Genomic DNA, 17540 nt, shown 5'->3' with positions numbered 1-17540 from the left:
CATATTGACAAGGGTTTCCACAAGAAGGCAGATTGGAAGGAAAGTCTGGCTGACTGTGGGTTCTGTGGGTCTCAGAGCTCCCCAAAAGCGACATTAGACAATTATTGTTCAGGTTTTTTTCGTTGGTGGAGGTTGGTTTAATTAAAACATACCAGTTCTCAAGGCCAAAAGACAAAAGTTACTTTGGTGTCAGGACGCGCACACATACTGGACAGCCTCATCGAACCAGAGCCACTGTGTTAAGCAACAAGCCAAGGAACTACGAGTATAACTAAAGAGTGTTAAGCTGAACCCAACATTGATAACTTATGAAGGTCAGGTTTGAAACTAACACAGCTGCATTTGTTGTCACCATTTTGCCTAGAAGTGATCAGTTGAGGTCGATTAAAGTTATAGATTAGATTGTTTTCAAAGACAGTCATCCCTTTAGATGCTGCACAAGTGGATGACATCTGATTATAGATTTCAAGCCATATTTCACTGCCAAAATCAACCTCTTTGATGCAGACTGACAATTACACCCTTAAGGCAGCCAAGCAAAGATGCTAGATTTAAGTCCCTAGAGCTCGTCATGGTGGTGAGTTATTGCTGCAGCTTTGTTGATGTTGGCTGCAGCTCTGATTGCTGATTTCATGGACGTCTCGATCCACGCATGAGGGAAGGCCGTGTGCTCGCCAGCAAAGTGCACCCTGCCCTCACTCCTGAAGAGCTCCTTGGAGTACTCTAAATGCTGGTAGGGTGTGAAGAGAGCAAAGGCCCCCAAGCTGTGAGGATCCTCGCTCCACCTCTTCACCACCACCCCTGTGCAGAGAGACCTGACGCGCTCACCGTGGATCTTGACCAAATCTTTCAGAGCCATTTCTTTCAGGTCTTCATCGCTCGCACCTAAGAAGAGGAGGGAGTCGTCGGACCAGGTGTAGGAAGCCAGGAGGACGCCGATGGTCTGATTAGCTGGGAAGCTGTGGCTGGGGTAGTAGATGTACCGAGAAGGCCTGTCGGTGATGCTCTTTCCTCCTCGGATGCCGTCCTCCTCCCAGAACTTCTTGCTGAAGGTGAGAATGATTTTAGTTGAGCTTTCGTAGTGGACCCCACGCAACACCTCCATCTTTCTGATGGAAAGAGGTGGATGAAAGTCCATGAAAAGGGCTGCTTTGGCTGTTGTTGTTACCAGAACGATGTCAGCAGAAATATCTGTCCAGGGGGAGTGGCTGCCAGTCTGATATGAGACAATTACACCATTATCTGATTGGCTGATGCGTTTGACTTTGGAGTCAAGTAGGATGGGAACATCGAGGACAGTGAGGAAAGCTTTGGTGAGGAGATCTGTCCCTCCAGTCACTTCGCTGTAACTTAAAAACAAAAGGACACATTGTAAGTCTTATTGTATTGGGCACAAATGTTAGTACTGATGTTGTTGTTGCTGTTGTTGATACTTGATGTTAAAGATAAAGCTGAATAAATATACATAAAAGCTACTGGTTGCAAAGATTAATAGAAACCAAAGTGGTGAAACTATGACTCAGTTATGCCCTAAAAAAGAAGCATTTGAGTCTTTGCACACAACCCTGTCTGTGAAAGTGATTCAGTGTGGAATGAGGAAGTGTTATGAAAGTATTTTTGAATTAGTTTTACGCATCAGCTTGCCTTAAACCAAGTGCACGTTGGATTTGCCAAACTCTTTCACCCAAGGTTTCCCAAAGTTAAAAACTCTACGTCTGACAACTTGTCAAAACGGATCTGATGAGAATGTTTCTATTGGTCACATTTGCCAACTTGAGAAAGTAGGCTACATCTGATCTTCTCTTTACTTCTCTTGTTATTGTTCCCAGAACAACGTCCATCTCTTTTCATGTGCACAAATGAGTAAAACATCCTGAAAACCACCAAAGAAGAACTTTGAGTGTGCATTGTTATCTACATTTCTGCTATAAGACTATTTTGATTCCACCCTGGCTTTGAACCAAACAAAAGTTAATGCACAAATGTGTTATATGAACAACTCGTACCTGGTTTTGTCGCTGACATCGCTCTGGATGTAGATCATCTCAGTCAGTGCCAGGTGCATGAGGCTCTGTTCATTGAGCAAGTCTCCGATCATCCTCACTGCTTCTGGACTCAAGCCGCCCTCTTCCTTCAGATACTCCTGCAAAACAACACAAATGTTTTGTTGTTTGGTGTTCAATCACTCAACTTTAAATTTAATCTTACATTCCTGGTGATGTACATTTTGAGCTAAGCATCTTAAAATAAGTTCTCTTTTTCCATATGCGCATCCAATTTGTGCCATGGTTCGGCTGTTTCATTGTTCTGACAGCCCAGTAGTCTGAAGAATTTCCAATTGAACCAAAAACCATTTGTCCGAGGGTCCATTATCCCAAAAACACACTTTCCTTTTGTATTTTTGCTGTTAAGTGTGTTTTGCTACTATTTTCACATACAAGTGATACTTTTAACCCAAACCATAATCCCTAACCCTAAGCAAGTGGATTGGTGCCCAAACCATTTCTTAAACAGCGTCATAAATAAATCTTATTTTTTAAGAAGCACATCAAAACACAACCCGGATTGTTTAAATTGAGAACTATGTTATCAGAGACTGGAAAGTAGAATGGCCACTGGTCACTGGACTCTGAACAAATCCAGCGTATATTTTCAGGTAATTGGGCTGTCGCACCAATGGGTTTGTGTTTTGCGATAATGGGCCTTTGGACAATTGGGCTTTTGGTCCAATGGGACATTTTTTTTAAATATTGGGTTATCAGATCATTGGGACCATCAGATTTGCGTTGGAGGACTACAACATTGACATTTTTTTTTCAGAGCACAAAGTCTTTTGTGTCCGACTTGGTGCTCATGTCGTAGAACGTAACAAGATCACATTGGGATTTACCTTCACAGAATAGTGGTCATACTTCCGTAGTGCAGCTTTGCAGCCATGTGCCTCCACTTCATCTTTCACCTACAGAAAGACACCCAGGTGTTATTTAAGCAATAAGCAAACACTGTTGTTTCCAGAGCTTATTAATGGATATATTTCACCACATATCCAGGTCAGTGCCCACCTTCTGCAGAGCTCGCTGAAACAGATCGTCGGCTGACTTCTTCCTCTCGCTTCTGGGCAGTTTGTACTTCAGGATGTCTGGATTTGCTTTTACTGCGTATGTCCTCTTCCGCAGTCCATGGACAAAGTAAAATGTGTTGATGTCCTCCATTACAAACTTATTCAGTTTGACTCCCAGTTCTTGAGCGAACCAGCGGACGATACTGTGAATAGATGAGACACTTGTTGACATGGAGCTTTTCCACATCAATTTTGAGATCTTTTTCTTAAGGCAAATGAAACAGGAAATGTCACCTGTCAAAAAGTGTTGAGTATATAGGTATTGCACCCAGTGGTTACGACCCAAAATATAACATTTGTGGCGATTTATTTTAAATTGAAAAACATTTTTACTTACAGGTGAGAACTTGGGATCCTCATGGCTCCCAGTTCAGCATACCAGCCCTCTTCTTCATTCCTGTAGGTCTCCACTCGTCCTCCAACACGACCACTCGACTCGACTATGGTAACCTTGTCAGAACCGTAAATAAAGTGCTTCATCAGAAACATTTAAAGCTTTGCTGTTTTGACAATATATTATTATATACTATTCATTTCAGCAGTCACTGAACAAATTCAACGTATATTTTCAGGTCATTTGGCTGTCGCACCAATGGGATTGTGTTTTGGGTTAATGGGCCTTCGGAGAATTGGGCTTTTGGTCCAATGGGACATTTTTTTGGCTATTGGGGTGTCAGATCATTGGGCAGTCCCTATCAGATTTCGCCCGATTTGTGCCATGTTATTGGCTGTTTCATTCGTCTGACAGCCCAATAGTCAGAAAAGAATTTCCAAGTGAACCAAAAACCATTAGTCCCATTAGGCCCATTAACCCAAAAAATACACTTTCCCTGTTGCTATTTATTGTACCATTGCTGGTGTGACTTTTATTTAAAAAAAGGGTTCTTATTCAGACAAATTTCCACATAATTTCCGTTATTGAGCTAGTTGGCCTTTTATTGGTGGTGACAAATCTGTCATCGTGTTTTAACATTTTGTGGCTAAACAAAGCGATGAAAGCAGCTTTAAAGCATCAACTGGTTGCTTGTACCTTGTGTCCTGCGTCTTGCAGTAGTTTGGCAGCCGTCAGTCCCGCCACGCCAGCTCCGACAATAACCACATGATGGGATGTGTTTAAGTGCGGGAGGCCGGTTTTAACGGTGTGCAGCAGCTTGTGATAGTCTTTGTCCTCCAGACAATCAGCCAGATGTTCCTTCATGCTGACAGCAGCAGTGTTGCTGTGGTACATAATGAGCAGCAGCAGCACACAGGCAGCAGCTGGATACACAGAGAATCAAACAGGGAACTCTTGTCAAAAGATGCGTAACCTCCCGTGATGTTGAAATATTCAATCCAAAAGTGTGAAGGAGAAGACTAAAGCCAGAGTCTGGCTAAGTAAACTCTGCCTCTGTTCTTTACCGACCTTTAAAACACAAAGAAGTCATGATTGACGTCTGGCTCCCGCTCTGTTCCACCAGCTTCTCTAACTCAATGTAATCTCTCGTTCAGCATTTTTTTCACAGCCTTTTTGGAAAACTCAAGTATGTTCCTGAGGTTTATGTTCCATACTGTGAGACAAACTCTTGAAACCTGACTTTATTATACCTGGTCTAATTAGGATAAATGTGAAAAATCTAAATTATTTAGTAGTCTTTAAACATTTAGTCCTGCTTGATCATTTATAATAAGAAGTACATTTGCTCAAGTGCTGTACTTAAGTTACATTTTGAGGTACTTGTACTTTACTAGAGTATTTCCACACATGTAACTTTATACTTCTACTACTCTACATTTATTTTTTTTAAATACTTTTTTATTTTCATTTACCATTTTCACTTATGCAGCGCAACAGCTTTCAAACATTTTAAGTTTTCAAACAAAACAAAAAAGCAAAAAATAAATTAATAAAAATGAATGAATAATAGAATAAATATAAAAATAAAATATAAAGTAAATAAAAAAAAATATATAAAATACAATAATAAAATTAATAATTATAATAATACATATTGATAACAATAATTATTATTTTATCAGTAAGAAATAATAATAATAATAATATTATTATTATTATTATTATTATTATTAATAATAATAATAATAATAATAATAAAAAACAGAAAACAAACTAAATAAAACAGGTTGGATATAGACAGGTAGTTCTTACAAACAGGTTGAATTCTGAACATAGTTACCAACATTAAAGCCATGCATTCACCCCTATAAACTGCAAAAAAGGTGTGTCTAAAAACAAGATAAAAACGCTAAATCTGAGGAAAATTATCTTGCTGCATGGATTTCACTTGACAAGATTACTTAAATTACGATTGTTAAATCTAGAAATAAGCATGTTGAACGCTTAAGATAAGAAATTAACTCTTAAAACAAGATAAATTATCTAACACAATTTTTTAAAATCTTGGTAAGAAACAAATAATTTGCAGTGTATATAGGATTTAACCAGGAGAGTTCCATTAAATCGGACTAAACCTTGGGTTGTGAAAGTGCTCTAAGCTGTCATAGCAAGTTGTTATTTTGTCTGCAAATCCTATTTCTTCTAGTCAGTTCGCGACACACTATGAAGTGGAAAAAGTCTGGCTGACTGTCCTCTCCTTATGTCATCTTGCAGTTATGAACTTAAACTGAAACCTTAAAAATCTTGTGCTCAGAGCAGAACTTCTACACACCACTCAAACCACTGGAAAAGAAACAGATGAAGGAACTGACCACTGACTGTCACAGAGTAACAAAATGATTCAAACTGAACTCTGAACACCTTAAAGTCTGTGAAACAGAGCAGCTAATTTCAGGTTTTTAATGGCTTTTATTTTCTTTTGAGGTGTTTTCAGAGTTTTTAAAGCTTGTCTTAATAAAAGAATGCACAATATTGCTGCAAAATACTCACATAATTTCCATTTGAGCAGATGTGGATCCATCGGAGTTTGGCAGCTTTTCTTTCCGTCTTTGGTGGCACAAGGAGACAAAATGTTTAAGTCACATTTTGTAAAGTTACAATACATCTTTTACATTAAAGTTATGTACATTTATGTTATGATCCTGTTGAAAATTGTATTCTGCTATGACACCAAAAGGTCTCTGTTATTCTACATTGTCTTTGGATTACTTTGGTTTATTGATACATATTTTACTGTTATATATTATATAATCATAGTGAGATTTAAAGAGTTATTCCTACCTTTCATGGAGCTTAAACACCGAGCTGTGGTCTGACAGTGATCAGATGTAATCATCTCTTATATACTGCAATTTGACTCAATGCTGGAATTTTTCTCTCATCTGACCGGCCTGATCATAAACATCACGCCTTCTTTTTTGTTACCAGGGGCTTTAAGTTTCATGGTTAACCAGCAATCAGATGATCTCCAATAACCAGCTGAGTCTTATGATCAGAAAAAAAAGTACAGTTACTCAACATCATCAACGAGGAGACGTGAGTCATCTTACGGGAAAGCTGCCAAACCAGATGAGGAAATACAAGGATTTTTTCTGAATCAGTCGTTCATCTACTATCTGTTTGTCAATGCCACAGTCACATGCTTTCAGAGAAGTGAAAGGAATCAAAGTGTTTCATCACAGTGATTCACAGCCCATAAACAGTTCTCTGTGTTGTATATTCTGCAGACTTCATAAGCAGTGGTGGTTTTAGTGTCTGCTGCAGCCCGGGGTGATTAGCTGATGCAGCAAACAATTCACACGTCCACAAACCCAGATCAGTTATAAAATCTTAAAGACACATGTTGCCATTGAGAGCGCTGGTTAGCAAGACAGCAGAGAAGTTGATACAGGATAAACTATTTGAATAGGAAACAAAAATGGGAAATACTAATGAATAAAGTAATGAATTAACAGATAAAATAGAGAGCAAAAAGTAATGGATAAACAGCTAAAATAGTTGTAAAATAATGGATAAAGAGGTAAAATAGTTGTAAAGTAATGGATACAAAGGTAAAATAGTTAGAAAGTAATGGATAAACAGGTAAAATAGTTGTAAAGGAATGGATAAACTGGTAAAATAGTAAAAATAATGGATAAACAGGTAAAATAGTGGTAAAATAATGGAAAAACAGGTAAAATAGTTAAAATAATGGATAACAAGGTGAAATAGTTGTAAAATAATGAATAAACAGGTCAATTTGTTAGAAAGTAATGGATAAACACATAAAATAGCTGTAAAATAATGGATACCCAGGTAAAATAGTTGAAGTAATGGATTAACAGGTAAAGTTAAAATAATAGATAAATGGGTAAGATAGTTAAAGTAATGGGTAATGTTAGAGCATGGGCTTTTAAACCCTCCAACGCTCACCCGGCTCTTTTTTCTAAACTTGGTCTTACAAAACACTCAGAACAAATGAATAAAGTTAACCAATTATTGAAAGAATAATAGCCAAATGCAATGCTCAGCGCTGGACTCTGCAATGTGATCTCGATGATTAGAGAGTGATTACAAATTTTACATTCCTCTTCGTGGGTTGGGCACACCCCGTCCCGATTCATCCTATCTCTCCTCCCTATCTTGCTTCTCATCCCAGCCCAGGCCTGAGCTGAACTCCTACACATGCCTTCTGTTTGAACTTAAGTAACCCGGTCATGAATTAAAAAAACTCAGCCAATCCGAATATATTCTTTATTCCTACAGAAACCAGGTAAATTAGTTAGAAAGGAATGGATAAACTGGTAAAATAGTTTTAAAAAATGGATAAACTGGTAAAATAGTTAAAATAATGGATAAACAGGTAAAATAGTCGTAAAATAATGGATAAACAAGTAAAATAGTTAAAATAATGGGTAACCAGGTAAATTAGTTAGAAAGGAATGGATGGTAAAATAGTTAAAATAATGGATAAACAGGTAAAACAGTCATAAAATAATGGAAAAAAAGGTAAAATAGTTAAAATAATGTATAACAAGGTAAAACAGTTGTAAAATAATGGATAACCAGGTAAAAATAATTAAAGTAATGGATAAAAAGCTAAAATAGAAATAAAAAAATAATGGATAAACAGGCAAAATAATTAAAATAATGGATAAAAGGTAAAATAGATGGCAAAATGTAATGGATAAACAGGTAAACTAGTCACAAAGTAATGGATAAACAGGTAGAATAGTTAGAAAAATGTACGTGTTGAATCTCCAGCTTCTGCTGATCAGATCTAAGTGATCGTAGTAAGGCTGTAAAGTGTCAGGCAGGTGTGTGCAAGGTAGCAAGGAAAAGGACCAAAACAGAGACAATAACACTTCAGTGATTTATTGGTCAATTGATCCATAAGCGTAGAGGTGAGGACTTCATGTCCAGACAGAAGAAGGTGAGAAACCACAAGTTAACAGGCAGCAGCATTAATAATGTGGTGAGAAGCCGCTGAAGACATGCTGGGGATAAATAACCTGGGGAAACAAGTGTATGTAGGAGTCAGGGGGACGTCCATCTGGTTTCATTATATGAAAATATTGTTGAGCAATAGCCATAACTTGTAACATTCAAATGGACATATATGGAATTTGCCCGATGGATTTATCATTAGAAATCAATAACAACAACAACTATTTGTTTTGTTGTAGCTTTATTCCTGTGAGTCAAAGCTGCAGCAACCATGCGGTCATTGGGTTATTACAGTCAGGGTACACCAGCCCAAAGCATCAGCATTTGATTAATATTAGCATTAAGATGTACGATACATTTCAAAGGCTTTAGCTAGATATAATGAACCTTTGGCCTTTAACTCAAACTCCACCCTAGAGCTCGTCATGGTGGTGAGCTCTTGCTGCCGCTTTGTTGATGTTGGCTGCAGCTCTGATTGCAGATTTCATGGACGTCTCGATCCACGCGTGAGGGAAGGCCGTGTGCTCGCCAGCAAAGTGCACCCTGCCCTCACTCCTGAAGAGCTCCTTGGAGTACTCTAAATGCTGGTAGGGTGTGAAGAGAGCAAAGGCCCCCAAGCTGTGAGGATCCTCGCTCCACCTCTTCACCACCACCCCTGTGCAGAGAGACCTGACGCGCTCACCGTGGATCTTGACCAAATCTTTCAGAGCCATTTCTTTCAGGTCTTCATCAGTCGCACCTAAGAAGAGGAGGGAGTCGTCGGACCAGGTGTAGGAAGCCAGGAGGACGCCGATGTTTCTGTTCTGTGGGAAGCTGTGGCTGGGGTAGTAGATGAAGCGAGAGGGCCTGTCGGTGATGCTCTTTCCTCCTCGGATGCCGTCGTCCTCCCAGAACTTCTGGCTGAAGGTGAGGAGGATTTTGGTGGAGCTGTCGTAGTGGAGTGCCCTCAGTGCATCCATCTTTTGGATGGAGAGATATGGTTCAAAGTCCATGTAAAGGGCTGCTTTGGCTGTGGTTGTTACCAGGACGATGTCAGCAGGAAGGTCAGTTAAAGGAGGCTCTTGGCCTGTCTGGTACGATACGATCACACCTTTATCTGACTGGCTGATGCGTTTGACTTTGGAGTTGAGGAAAATTGGGACATGAAGGACTTTGAGAAAAGCTTCTGGGAGGAGGTCTGACCCACCAGTCACTTCTGTATACCTTCGAAACAAGCAAAAAACAACAACAAATAAATAAAAAAAACGAATAAAAAACGTAACTTTCTTTCGCCAACAGGGGGCCCTATAACTTTGTGTCAATATTGATGTATGGCTATGTTCAGGCCTGGACTCTGATCACACATGACACATTTGGTGCAGATTGGACAATGTATTCTCAAGTTAGAGCCACTTCCTGTACAAGCGAGTACTCTAAATTCACCGCGATTCAACGCTGGAAATTTTGTTTAATCACAAAGGTCCGAAGATGATACAGACCAAGTTTAAAGTTATTCAGGTTAAATCTCTAGGAGGAGTTAGTTAAAGTACAGAGCCTGGAAATGGCCCAAAATGCCCTCAATTTGCTCATTAGATTTAAGTTGGCCGACTTTCTATTAGTTTTTCGGTATGAGTCCAAGAGGCTTTTTGTACATCTACACATGTTACATCTATATACCAAATTTCATGTCTCTAAGTTTAACCTACTGCGGGGGTTAAGCTAAGAACTGCATAAAAAATGTCACTTTCTGTCGCCAGCAGGGGGCACTATGACGATCTGTCAATATTGATATAGGGCTGTTTTCAGGGCTGGACTCTGATTATGTATGACAATTTTGGTGCAGATTGGACAATGTATACTCAAGTTAGAACCACTTCCTGTTCATGGCGCTAAAAATTTGCCACACCACCAGAGACATACCGTTTAATTTAAACACACCATCTCGGTGCATAATGTATGTGCACAATGCATCATCATCACGTTGAGGCTTTCCTGACCCATTTTGAAGTTCATATGGTGAACCGGCTAGGAGCAGGAAAAATGTTACTTCCTGTCACCAATGGGCGGCACTATGACAATGTGTCAAAATGGATATTTGGCTATGCTCAGGCTTGGAGTCTGATCGCACATGACAAATTTGGGGCAGATTGGACAATGTATGCTAAAATTATACCAACTTTCGTTTAATTGCGAGTAAGCAATTTTCGCCGCGCTGCCAGAGCCACGCCGCCAGAGCCACGCCGCCAGAGCCACGCCTTTTCATGAAAATGCACATTCTTCTCAACAATACATCATCAACTTGTCAAGGCTTTTCTGACCAAGTTTGAAGCTGATAGATTAACCAGCTTAGAGCAGAACATCATAGAGTAAAAATGTTACTTCCTGTAGCCGACAGGGGGCAATGATAATGTGCCAATATTAATATATTTTTGTGTTCAGGGCTGGACTCTCATCACGCATGAGTAATTTGGGCCAAACTGGACAAAGTTTGCTGATGTTAGAGCACTTCAAGTCATAAGAGTGTGACTTTTGCGAGTCATCGAAATTTGCAAAGCCACCACACCTACACTGTTAAATGAAAATGTACAGTTTTCTCTAAAAAGTGGAGAAAATATGTTGAGCAGGCCAAACTATATAACTACAACTATCGTTAAATATTAACATATCAACGGGTTCAGCCCGGGACTGTCGTCATGCATGAGAACTTTGGGACAGATTGAATAATGTAAGCTCAAGTTATTGCAACTTCCTGTTTTATGAAGAAAATGCCATATTTCGTTGCCATGCCACGCCCACATACTTTAAAAAAAAATTAAATTGCAAACCAGTTTTGTAATCACCAACTTCTTAAGATGATACTGACCAAATTTTAAATTGATGAGGTTAAAACTTTGGGAGCAAAAAACCCCACAAAAAATCGAAGTTTCAGTCAAGATGGCCAACTTCCTGTTCGTTTTCAAGTATGGGTCTTTGAGACTTTTTGTTGTGTCTCCCTATGATAAACGTATGTACCAATTTTCGTTTCTCTATTCTCTTCTGGTTCTCGTTTCTCATTCAAGTGCAAGGAGCCAAATTTTCTTGACTTTCGAGGGGACGCCACTGAGCCTATTTGCCATGCCCTTTCGCGCGACAACTAAAATATAAAATTTTACACCAGTCTTGATGTACGTTCAAAATGTCGCAACTTTTTGAGTATGATAAAGCCTCCAAAAATCCAATTTACTTATTTAAAATGTGGCCAAACATGCTAATACTCTGTTTACCTGCTTTTCCCTTTTCCCTTGGTTTTAACATCAAAGGTTACTCTCCTATACCTAGACTAACTCAGGGATGGTAGGTAAACAGCAGGTAAACTGAGTATCAGCAAAAACAATGGTACAATGGTTTATTAACAGAAAGTGTAGAATGTGGGGCCTCACTCAGTTTGGTCGTTGATGTCAGCCTGGTCGTAGATCATCTCAGTCAGTGCTGTGAACATGAGGCTCTGCTGGTTCAACAGGTCACCAATCATCCTCAACGCTTCTGAACTCAGGCCTCCCACTTCTTTCAGATAATCCTGTTCAACAAACATGACGTGCAGTCAGGGTGGCTCACAAAAAGGTCTCAATTTAAACTTGGTGAACTCTATTTAGTGAGTCAGTGATTTTAAACACCAACAATTATATATATATATATTTGGACATTTGGGTTGTGGAAAGGTTCAATAACCACACCCAATCTATGGTATTTGTAATGCATTAAAATACACAGTGATTTAATTTTTCATTCATGACATCATGTTGTGATTTACCTTCACAGAATAACGGTCATATTTCATCAGCGCAGCCCTGCAGCCATTAGCCTCCACTTCATCCTTCACCTATAAAAAAGAAACTCAACTGTATAACCAAAGTTGACAGAAAATTGGGAGAAGAGGCCCAGAAATAAAACAATTCCAAATACTTTTTTGCGTGTCACTAACCAGGAAACTTTGTCTGCTTAGTGAAGCAAGCATAATTTAGCAAGTATTTTCCAAAGCTGGTGAATCTGTGAAACTATTTTCCTTCATTCTGTCTTCTTACGTACCCGCTGCAGAGCTTTTTGTACCAGCTCGTCAGCTGACTTCCCTTTCTCACTCTCCAGTACGTTGTACTTCAGAACGTCAGGGTTTGCTTTGACTGTGCTCGTCTTCTCCAGCGTCCCGTTAATAAAGATAAATGTGTTGGGGTCATCCATGATGAATTTATTCAACTTGACCCCCAGCGTTTTGACAAACCAGTGGACAATTCTGTGGAGAGAGGAGGTGGCGGTGGCATCGTTAGCTTGTTTCTGTGAGGGATCTTCCCCGTGTCAGACACTAAATACAGAAAGATCCTCCTGGCACAAACCAACAGCGGTTGATGTCCAAGCAAGACATTTAATGCAGGAACATGTACATGTACATCATTTGTTACATTTTGGTGAAGTACAAACCACAATTGACAAGACTGGCAGTCTGCACAATAAATTGTAAAGCATACAATTCATTGTTGACATCAGTGCAGACTGCCAGCCCCCAACTTTAAGGAGAAGCCTGTCCTATTCCTGAGTAAGAAACAGTTTGAACTGTGGAAAAGAGGGGCTTGCTATTAAGTGGGCTGTTGATTCATTGAAGTATTACCTTTTGTGCTACAGACTGATCACAGGCCTTTTAAATGGATGCATCAAAATGGAAGGATCCTGCATTGGTTGGTGCCAAGCTCTCCAGCTATACCCGTTCACTATACAGCACTGTCTTGGTAAGAAAAACCTCATTGTGGCCTCACCTGTGTAAGCTAGAGGGGAGGAGGTGTGAAGTATGAGGAAGCACCAACTCCCTGTGAGCTGATAGCTATCAGCTGATAGCTATCAGCTTGTTCTTAAGAAAGCAGATAGACTTTTCCTTTGTTTTTGTATTTTGGCACAGAAACTTTTTTCCCCGCGTGACTGCAAATAGCAAGATATGGCATGACACAACGACACTGTCACTATGGAGGTGTGTCATTTAACCTCTAAAAGGTTTTCCATTTCCCACAGAATTTATTTTCTAACCACAGTGAAGAGAAACACTTTCACATCAGCTGCCATGCCACTTTGTACGTTTCAAGGAATGTATGCCTTTGGTTGGCATGAAAATTGAAAAAATAAATAATAATAAATCCAAGATTAAAAAAAGAAGAAGAATAAGAGTAGTTCTATTGTACAGCAAGGCAATCAGTGCTCCCTAAAGGCCTCTAGTCACAGCAGCAAATAAACCCTATGTCACCAAGCCTCAAGCACAGCCTTTTTCATGTTTCATTTACTGTCACTTTATGGTGTATTGGGCTGAAATTTGCTGAAATTTGTATCTACTTTGTCTAAATTGCCCAGCATTTGTAAATATTTTGAACCAGTGCTTTGTGTCTGCATAATCATGCATCATCACACACTGCTTAAACCTCCAATTCATTAACCCTCTGGAGTCACCAATCACACCAGCAAGAGCAAATCACATGACAACTTCATGATTCCATGTGTTAGTGTAACTTCACTTGTTTTGACAAACCAGTGGACAATTCTGTGGAGAGAGGAGGTGACGGTGGCATCATTAGCTTGTTTCTGTGAGGGATCTTCCCCGTGTCAGACGCTAAATGCAGAAAGATCCTTCCGGCACAAACCAACAGCGGTTGATGTCCAAGCAAGACATTTAATGCAGGAACATGTACATGTACATCATTTGTTACATTTTGGTGAAGTACAAACCACAATTGACAAGACTGGCAGTCTGCACAATAAATTGTAAAGCATACAATTCATTGTTGACACCAGTGCAGACTGCCAGCCCCCAACTTTAAAATAAAAAAAGACAAAAACTCACTTGTGAAAACTTGGGATCCTCATGGCTCCCAGTTCAGCATACCAGCCTTCTTCTTCATTCCTGTAGGTCTCCACTCGTCCTCCAACACGTCCACTAGACTCCACTATGGTTACCTTGCCAGAACAGATAAATACACATAGGGAAAGTCATGTTATGTTTCAAAGACAGTAGGTGTTGCTGCTGATATCACTGTGCAGAGGTTTTTGTTTGTACCTTGTGTCCTGCGTCTTGCAGCAGTTTGGCAGCCGTCAGTCCCGCCATGCCAGCTCCGACAATAACAACATGATGAGAAGTGTTTACGTGAGGGAGTCCGTCCTCCAGAGTCTGCAGCAGGTCGTCGTAGTCTTTGTCCTCCAGACAATCAGCCAGCTGTGCCTCAATGCTGGGGTCAGCAGCATGGCCGTGGTGGAGCATGAGCAGCAGCAGCACACAGCACACAGGAACTAAAAACCACAGACAAAGAGACAAGTTCTTATCAAATATTCTGTTTTTTATTTACAAAAATAGCTGATAAGAGTTGAATTTAAGAGCTGATATCTAGACAATATTCATGGTTTCTGGATAATGATTTTGGTTATTATCATGAAAACCATGGGCAATGTCTAGATAACAGCTCTTAAATTCAACTCTCATCAGCTATTTTTGTTGTTATTTTTGTCAAAACAAATGTACCTTCACTTGTACTAGAAATTAAAATTAGCAAGGAAATGAAGAAAACAAAGCTGGTCTAATCATTTTTTCATGACTGTAGGTGAGTCAGGGGCAGGCAGGGTCAGCAACAGGAAAGGTGAGCGGTGGAAGGTCTTGCATGAAGGCGTAGAACAATCTGGCAGTGAGTGTGTGCAGGAGCAGCTTCTGTCCTGATTGCAGTGAATTGCAGCTGTGAGTCCAGGTGGGAGGAGTTGGCTGATGAGGTGGGAGTGGCTGGCAGGTAGAGTGGAGACAGGCTGCAGGAATGAGCAGAAGGGTGTGGAGCTGAACTGTGCAGCTCTGAGAACAGAATGCAGAAACTCTTTGCTGCAGCTTATTGATCTTCTTGCTGAGACAGACAAAGCTCTTGCAACTGGACAGCTGGGCAGTCCGTGGCCTAGAGAGTTGCCGGTTCGAATCCCGGTACTGACAGGTTAAGGACTGAAGTGCCCTTGAGCAAGGCACCTAACATCATAGCATATCTAGAATTTACCCATGTGGGATTAATAAAGTAATTAATCCTAAAAAAAAAACCCAGTGAGGACTACTTCATTCTCACAGCCTGCTAACTAACAGTTGGAGCTGCTGAGTCACAGTGACATGACATGACATGACATGGCATGACGTTCTTGGCCTGTGCAGCACTTTGGGACCCATTGCCTTTGCCAATTTAATACAAACCAGATTAACTTGACTACTACAGTAAAAGTCAGAAAGTTAACATTTTAAAGAAACAAAACATTAATTTTTCTAGAAAATACTCACACAGTTTCCAATTTGCCTCACGTAGATCCATCTCAGTTGTTTGTTTTTTTGCCTTCAGTGACCTGAAAATGAAGACGGTGAAGAGAAAAATACACTAGATAACAACTTTCCTGACGTCTCCAACCGTTTCAATTGGTCATTGCCATTTATTTTTTTTACTTACATCTCTGCAATTTGCTGATTATATTAAAAACAAACTCAGCAACAGAAAACCTGCTACAAGGAGCCCTGAAGAAAAATCACCAAGTGTTGAATAAAATTTGAATGATTTTCCATTCTGTAAATTGTAAACTAATGGAATACCACATTAAAAAAATTAATTAATTAATTAATCAAAAGGTTTAAAGCATCTCTCCCTTTAATTCAGTAGTTCTCAACCTTTTTGAGTCGCGACCCCCAATTTAACATGCATGTTGTCCGCGACCCCCACTCACTTTATATTTTATTGTTACTTTTAATCTAAGTCCTTTGCTATAAGTTTAAAGGTCCATTCTGACCTCCTGAGTGTGTAACAGTCAGCTTCAAGCCAGAGACTCCTTGGAAAGTAAGAACTTGGAACTTTGGTTTTTGTCAGAAAAGACACAAAATTACCCAAAAAAAGAATCAAATTGACCACAAAATGACACAAAATGATCAAAAATTACATAATATTAAGCAAAAAAGGACTCAAATTGACCCCCAAATGACAAAAAAATACCACAAAAAGACACAAATTGACCAAAAAAGACACAAATTGACCAAAAAAAGACACAAAATGACCCAAAAAAGAAACAAAATGGCCCAAAAAAAGGAAACAAAATGACCAAAAAGACACAAATTCACCAGAAAAGAAAAAAAATGACCAAAAAAGACACAAATTGACCAAAAAAAGACACAAAATGACCCAAAAAAGAAACAAAATGGCCCAAAAAAAGGAAACAAAATGACCAAAAAGACACAAATTCACCAGAAAAGAAAAAAAATGACCAAAAAAAGACACAAAATGACAAAACAAAGACACAAAATGACCAAAAAATACACAAAATGACAAAAAAAAGACATTAAATTACCAAAAATACTAGAACACATGAACACTTTAACACAGTGGAGATAGAGCTGACTTCCAAAATGATTTGGCGACCCCCAGAAATCATCTCGCGACCCCAATTGGGGTCCCGACCCCAAGGTTGAGAATAGCTGCTTTAATTAACAGTGTATGTTGCAACTTTCACCCACTACATTTAAAAATAAATAAATACTTGCATTAATGTTCTTATTGATATGAAACAAAATGAAATGGCAGATGCTTACCTTGTGAGGTGTGTAAATGTCCTGATCAGCTTTTGAAAAAATCTGCAGTGACAGTGTAACCTCTTATACATGAACATTTTGGCATAGAAACTTTTTTTAACACGTGACCGCAAATAGCGAGACTTGTCATGACTGCTCTGTATTCCTTGGAAAAGCGTCCAACCTCGTAAACAACAGCTAAACCGTTCTGCCCTGAGAACTGCCCCTATGGAGGTGTGTCACTTCTGTTATTGGGTTGTGACAGAAATGTGTTTACATTGTAACATGATTTTCTGAAGAAATACACAATAGACCAGGTGTGGTGAATCAGAAACCTTAACTGCAATGCTTCCTCTAACTGGTTTTCCATTTCCCACAGAATTTATTTTCTAACCATAGTGAAGAGAACCATTTTAACATCAGCTGCCATGCCAAGTTTGTACTTTTCAAGGAACGTAAGCCTTTGGTTGTGTGAGGAAGCACAAACTCCCTCACTAGCTGTTAGCTTAAAGCCTTGTTCTTAAGAAAGGAGGATAAGATTC

General features: G+C 39.4%; 2 protein-coding genes across 2 annotated transcripts; both read right to left on the bottom strand.

The window, feature by feature from the left end:
- Positions 1-559: 559 nt before the first annotated feature.
- Positions 560-6060, bottom strand: LOC131989836 (L-amino-acid oxidase-like). Its single transcript, XM_059355178.1, has 7 exons — positions 6006-6060; positions 4152-4378; positions 3459-3571; positions 3063-3264; positions 2891-2959; positions 2007-2143; positions 560-1349 (listed from the first exon to the last, which is right to left on the bottom strand). Exons 1-7 carry the CDS (start codon positions 6034-6036, stop codon positions 560-562), a joined length of 1569 nt encoding a protein of 522 aa, XP_059211161.1. The 5' UTR covers positions 6037-6060.
- A 2274-nt stretch (positions 6061-8334) lies between these two features.
- LOC131989287 (L-amino-acid oxidase-like) lies at positions 8335-15461 on the bottom strand. The gene is made up of 7 exons (XM_059354478.1): positions 15458-15461; positions 14488-14717; positions 14275-14387; positions 12486-12687; positions 12211-12279; positions 11840-11976; positions 8335-9644 (listed from the first exon to the last, which is right to left on the bottom strand). The coding sequence occupies exons 1-7, from the start codon at positions 15459-15461 to the stop codon at positions 8855-8857; spliced, it is 1545 nt and encodes a 514-aa protein (XP_059210461.1). The 3' UTR covers positions 8335-8854.
- Between the last annotated feature and the right edge of the window lie 2079 nt (positions 15462-17540).

This window comes from Centropristis striata, chromosome 17 (assembly GCF_030273125.1).
Source record: "Centropristis striata isolate RG_2023a ecotype Rhode Island chromosome 17, C.striata_1.0, whole genome shotgun sequence".
NCBI classification, from domain to species: Eukaryota; Metazoa; Chordata; class Actinopteri; order Perciformes; family Serranidae; genus Centropristis; species Centropristis striata.
The sequence above is the reverse complement of the archived record's forward strand: the minus strand, read 5'-3'. Positions and strand labels throughout refer to the sequence as shown.